At 36.1% G+C, this 6942-nt stretch overlaps 1 protein-coding gene across 1 annotated transcript; it reads right to left on the bottom strand.

Annotated features, from left to right (window-relative positions):
• Window positions 1-220: 220 nt before the first annotated feature.
• Window positions 221-3902, bottom strand: LOC116005321. The gene is made up of 9 exons (XM_031245591.1): window positions 3863-3902; window positions 3536-3677; window positions 2432-2525; window positions 2262-2321; window positions 1610-1672; window positions 1291-1494; window positions 1077-1188; window positions 781-995; window positions 221-501 (listed from the first exon to the last, which is right to left on the bottom strand). Exons 2-9 carry the CDS (start codon window positions 3667-3669, stop codon window positions 409-411), a joined length of 975 nt encoding a protein of 324 aa, XP_031101451.1. The 5' UTR covers window positions 3670-3677; window positions 3863-3902; the 3' UTR covers window positions 221-408.
• Window positions 3903-6942: the final 3040 nt, after the last annotated feature.

The raw sequence follows: 6942 nt of genomic DNA, 5'->3' as shown, positions 1-6942 counted from the left end.
TTAATCTCTGGCAATTGTGCAGAAATAGCAGGCTAAGACTTCATAAAAGTGAAACCCACTGCCCTCAGTGTAAGGTTTCCATTTCATTCTTGCTTATCTAATACATATAAATATATACCTATAGTGTGATGACACCTCTGCTATCATTCCAAATAGGTGGTTACAGGATACGATGAGCAGATCCAATCCAAGACAAATGTGTTACCTCGCAAGCAAAATATGGACCAAGAAAAATCTCATGCTATTATTAATATCATACCATTTAGCAAGTGCATGTACATAAACTAATGCCCTCTTCTCAAATAAACAAAAATTACAGGGTTAAATAAAGCTAACAAAACTACATTGCATTTGACAACCATGAGAGCACCTCCCAATACAATTGTATTATGGCAGAGAGTCGAGTGATTAAGAATCCACAGGAGCCTCAAACCTTGCGGGAGTGTCAATTCCCATCATGCAGCAAAGACCAGATATCAAGATTATAAGTAAAACAACTGCCTGAAACATTATGAGAAGCACGCTAATGAATTTGGCCCAGCATACCAGTTCCACAAAGATAAACAAAGAACTATAAATATAATGGTAATCGAGAAAAAAATTGTCTATGGGAAGCCATAACAAAGATAAAAGCACATGATGACCTTGCTATAAACCCCCCCCTAATCCCCTACTCAAAAGATAGCTGGAAAACTACGCACTTGCCTGTAGAATTCTATAATGTTATCGTAAGAGCAAACTGCATGCCATAGAATAGGGAAAAAGATGTCATGGACTTACCACCATTATTCCCTCCCAAAACGTAGACTTGAGTTCGCAAACTTCATCACAGGTTGAATTTCCTGATCCACTTCCAAACCTACCTTCAGCAAGAAATCGTTCTAGCTCCCTATGAGATGGATATTGAATTGACCTAGATGGATCCGACACATAGAGGACTGTGTATTTTGCTCCCAAATGCTCCACATAACTGATTAGTTCAGTCAAAAGTCGACCTGAATGTTTATCCAACTATTCATATTAGTGACTTCCTATAGACCAAAAGTAGTTCTAAAGATGCTTTCAATCAATCGTACTCTCAGAAGCCTGGTTATCTGTTCCTACAAGTGTATTGGAATCAGAGTCACATAGAACAATTAGATCTGAGTGCCCTTTGGACTTCTTCTCCATTCTTGAAACCAAATAGCTCTGTTCAATCACATTCGCATAAATATGATCACATTTATTTTATAATGAACTTTCCTTTTATAGGTTTTTAAGGATGAAATAAAGATTAAGAATTATATTAACCTGAATTGAGGGAATGCCTGAGAGCTTCTCAAAGTCTTCACTCTCTACAGAGCATGACTCAGAGAAAGCCACTCTACTGGTTTCAAGATTGTCTCCACATGTGTCGGTGAACTCTGAAATTAACGACCTTTCTACTGATTCTCCCTCCTCTGATATGGCAATGTAAGGGAAGGCCAGAGAGAAGTTGGAGTTCACAAAAGAGTCCTTTTTTAAAAATACAAAGTGTCGATTAAAATTAAGATGTTTCAAATGGATTATTAGTTTATGAAAGGACAATAACCTATGTTTTCAAAAATTGAAATTCAGTTCGGCAAATTACCTTTAGAAAGTTGATAAGTACAGAGTCTGCTTTTATAGGTTTAGAGAGATCTGTAGATTGTAACTGCAATAGGAAACTCCAGTCAGTTCTCCAAGAAAATGCAGCTATAAGAGGCTTGCACAACAATACCAAGCTGCCATGAACCATCAGTGTCTAAATAGCAAGTTACAATACTTACCCATGAAGGTATGAAACACAAATTCAATCAACTATAACTGCATATCTTTGACTAGTAAATCAACTAATGTCGTTTTCTTGAAGAACGATTATTAGGGTGACTAGGAAAATTTCATCTCTGGGCAATCGAATAGTCTTCTCTTGTTGATTAGCTAAACCCATCAAACTGTGAAATGGAAATTCAATCAATTCTTACTACGGATCTTCTTTGGCAAGTAAATTAACAAATGCTGATTTCTTTAATAACAATTACTAGTGATTTAGCAAATTTCATTAGTATGGTAATCAAATCGTCTTTGCAAGTTCAATAGGTAAACTGACCCATGACTTGATTGAAATTTTTTTGAAAAGAAGCATATGTATAGTTTCACTAACTTTCCTTTAATTAAGGTCCAAACGTCTAAACAATACCTCAATAGTGTTTGGTAATACGAGTGCGATTGCTTTTTAAAACTCATATATTGAAGGTGCTTACCTCTTTTCCGACAAAAATAAGCCCAATATCCAGATGCTGATCAGCTCCCTTCCCTGAGCACTAATGAAGGTCAAATATGCTTTAGTTTCTCTAAAACTACTTTTTGTTCTTGTTAATGATGGAGGAAGATGAACATCAAGAATTCTACAACAGGGTGGAGAGGATAGTACCAGCAAGTTTGACCAACCACCTTCAGACATAACAGACTTGGCTAAATCCTTAGGAGAGAGGGTCTTGTAATTCACAGATTCAACCCCATCAGATCTGTAGCACAAGAAATATTAATAGTAAGAGAATTTCAAGTTTAGAGAAATCCAACATAATACAATAGTGACTATTTTCCCATTGGGACTTTAGTCCCAAAACATAATTCCATTTGTTAATGGAAAAACAACACCTTTTCTATGATGCAACAAGAGGAAAAAAAAAACAACTTAAGAGGATACAGGAGAAAAAAAAAACTTCAGAGGATATCTCAATTTTGTTTTGCAAGATGATGCAGATCCTTGTTGGATTGCACACATGACAGGGAATTTAAAATGATCGAAGGTGTAGCCTAGTTGACAGCAAGTAGGTGTGCAAGCACACAACCAAGAGCGCCTAGGCGGCCGAGTAAATATAAATATAAATATAAACAACAACAACAATAACAATAATAATAAGGGCCAGCCACTCTACACAGTCCACAGGCCTTAGCATCACTGAGTCATCCAAAGCTTCCAGCCATCCAGTCACCGTCGCCACAGCCACAGCTGTCCAGCCTGGAGGTTTGTGAAGGCATGCTTTGGCAGATTTTGGGGATTCGGAAATTGGTTTGTTTCGATCAAAATGACGTCTTTTTTAGCGAAACAAACCAATTTATTTATTAAAAAAACAAACAAACACACTCGGCAGAATTAGGCGCCTAGTCGGCCGACCAACTAAAAGGTGCCTAGTGGTGAAATCCCCACGGCCTAGGGGCGCCTAGCGCTTCACAGCTGGCTGCCTAGGCCGATTTTTACAACACTGGTTTTTATTTCTACCACTTTAACAGTACACTACATTTTAAAAAAAAAATGATTTTGGAATTCAGAATTCCTGAGAGTGCAACAAAATTATCCCCATTTCACACCCAAAAATCAAGCGAGAACATCAAGGATTCAAGGTTACCAATTGCAGAAAGTGCAATCTTTCTCTCATAGCCTCCTAACTTTACAAATGTTGAAGCAAGTAAATACCACAAAATGCTATGTTACTAAGAAAATACCACACAAGAAAAATATCATAATGCATACCGATGTTGGTGGGGCGACCATAGGAAAGAAGGAACTACAGGATCAAAGGAAACCCCCATGGGTAACTGAGCCGTGATAAGCAAAACCGTGGCTAGCACAACAGCTACCACCTTCATCGTGTGATTCGTGTCCATAATTAAAACTGCAGGCAAGTAAATTACACAGTTGCATACAGATCAAAGAATGATTTTGCGAAAATTTGATCTTAAATTGCGTGAAAAACAAAAACCTATATCTACAATGAATACGGGCAAAGGGAAAGATAGCAATAGATTTGAGAAACAACACTAGCAAGGGATTGAATAACTGATAACTCGTTTAATGTACCATATGGATTGGCACAAATTAAAATTAAAAAGAAAAAAAACAAAACGAATCTGAAGGTGAAGGTGAATTCAGGAAGTGAAGGACCGTCGCCTTACCTGTGCAAGGGGTAGATTACGGTTTACTGATCTGACACCGCAAGGGCGTAAGATGAAGCCAATCCACAGTACTTCCCAGCCTCTCGTCAGAGTTCAATGAGTAAATCGAATGAAATGGCCAACGACTAAAATTGTGAACATTTTCAGGACGTTTGGTTGAAAGGAAAGGAATAAATTGTAATTAGATGATAAATTCATAAGGAAAAAAATGGTATAAAAATTAAAATATTTTGGTGTAATCTACTAAAAATAAAATCTTTCATTCTAACTTTTCGCACAAAACATTCATATATTATTAAGGTTTTCGTAAATTTATAAAATATGGTAATACAATTTCTATTCGTACTACGATTTTTCTATTAATACTACAATTATACGTTAAAATAGGGTAATACAATTCCTATTACGGGGCGTTCGGTCGGAGGAAATTACAATTTCATTTTCACTTAATTCCCACCTAATTCTAAAGGCAACTAAATTCCTTCATTTGGTTGGAGTGAATTGAAATTCTATGGAATTGAAATTCAGTTCTTATATCGTGGACCGTGGTCCCAAAACGACGTCGTTTTAATAAGTGGGAGACGGAGCCCGTAATTGACACTACAGTTTATCTCAAAAGATACTGCCTTACATTTGTTTTGATATTATCGAATGAAACTGTAGTTATATCGAAATGTAACTGTAGTTGTGTTGAAATATAACTGTAGTGTATATGAATTGATACTGAATAACAGTTTCACATTTGTGTTTTATATTATCGAATGAAACTGTAGTTATATCGAAATGTAACTGTAGTTGTGTTGAAATGTAACTGCAGTGTATATGAACTGATACTAAATAACAATTTCACATTTGTGTTTTTATATTATCGAATGAAACTGTAGTTATATCAAAATGTAACTGTAGTTGTGTTGAAATGTAACTGCAGTGTATATGAACTGAAAGTGAGTGGCGCGAATTCATCTGTCTGTTTTCATTAATCAAAACGACGTCGTTTTGATGCGCGGTCCACGATATAATTTGCGATTGAAATTCTCTCACAGGGTGTTTGGTTGGAGGGAATTTAAATTCCATTCCCACTTAATTCCCACCTAATTCCGAAGACAACTAAATTCCTTCGTTTGGTTGGAGGGAATTGCAATTCCCCCATTTTCATGNTATTAAAAAAACAAACAAACACACTCGGCAGAATTAGGCGCCTAGTCGGCCGACCAACTAAAAGGTGCCTAGTGGTGAAATCCCCACGGCCTAGGGGCGCCTAGCGCTTCACAGCTGGCTGCCTAGGCCGATTTTTACAACACTGGTTTTTATTTCTACCACTTTAACAGTACACTACATTTTAAAAAAAAAATGATTTTGGAATTCAGAATTCCTGAGAGTGCAACAAAATTATCCCCATTTCACACCCAAAAATCAAGCGAGAACATCAAGGATTCAAGGTTACCAATTGCAGAAAGTGCAATCTTTCTCTCATAGCCTCCTAACTTTACAAATGTTGAAGCAAGTAAATACCACAAAATGCTATGTTACTAAGAAAATACCACACAAGAAAAATATCATAATGCATACCGATGTTGGTGGGGCGACCATAGGAAAGAAGGAACTACAGGATCAAAGGAAACCCCCATGGGTAACTGAGCCGTGATAAGCAAAACCGTGGCTAGCACAACAGCTACCACCTTCATCGTGTGATTCGTGTCCATAATTAAAACTGCAGGCAAGTAAATTACACAGTTGCATACAGATCAAAGAATGATTTTGCGAAAATTTGATCTTAAATTGCGTGAAAAACAAAAACCTATATCTACAATGAATACGGGCAAAGGGAAAGATAGCAATAGATTTGAGAAACAACACTAGCAAGGGATTGAATAACTGATAACTCGTTTAATGTACCATATGGATTGGCACAAATTAAAATTAAAAAGAAAAAAAACAAAACGAATCTGAAGGTGAAGGTGAATTCAGGAAGTGAAGGACCGTCGCCTTACCTGTGCAAGGGGTAGATTACGGTTTACTGATCTGACACCGCAAGGGCGTAAGATGAAGCCAATCCACAGTACTTCCCAGCCTCTCGTCAGAGTTCAATGAGTAAATCGAATGAAATGGCCAACGACTAAAATTGTGAACATTTTCAGGACGTTTGGTTGAAAGGAAAGGAATAAATTGTAATTAGATGATAAATTCATAAGGAAAAAAATGGTATAAAAATTAAAATATTTTGGTGTAATCTACTAAAAATAAAATCTTTCATTCTAACTTTTCGCACAAAACATTCATATATTATTAAGGTTTTCGTAAATTTATAAAATATGGTAATACAATTTCTATTCGTACTACGATTTTTCTATTAATACTACAATTATACGTTAAAATAGGGTAATACAATTCCTATTACGGGGCGTTCGGTCGGAGGAAATTACAATTTCATTTTCACTTAATTCCCACCTAATTCTAAAGGCAACTAAATTCCTTCATTTGGTTGGAGTGAATTGAAATTCTATGGAATTGAAATTCAGTTCTTATATCGTGGACCGTGGTCCCAAAACGACGTCGTTTTAATAAGTGGGAGACGGAGCCCGTAATTGACACTACAGTTTATCTCAAAAGATACTGCCTTACATTTGTTTTGATATTATCGAATGAAACTGTAGTTATATCGAAATGTAACTGTAGTTGTGTTGAAATATAACTGTAGTGTATATGAATTGATACTGAATAACAGTTTCACATTTGTGTTTTATATTATCGAATGAAACTGTAGTTATATCGAAATGTAACTGTAGTTGTGTTGAAATGTAACTGCAGTGTATATGAACTGATACTAAATAACAATTTCACATTTGTGTTTTTATATTATCGAATGAAACTGTAGTTATATCAAAATGTAACTGTAGTTGTGTTGAAATGTAACTGCAGTGTATATGAACTGAAAGTGAGTGGCGCGAATTCATCTGTCTGTTTTCATTAATCAAAACGACGTCG

Source organism: Ipomoea triloba, chromosome 14, assembly GCF_003576645.1.
Source record: "Ipomoea triloba cultivar NCNSP0323 chromosome 14, ASM357664v1".
Taxonomy (NCBI): Eukaryota; Viridiplantae; Streptophyta; class Magnoliopsida; order Solanales; family Convolvulaceae; genus Ipomoea; species Ipomoea triloba.
This window is presented reverse-complemented; position numbering and strand designations above follow the sequence as displayed.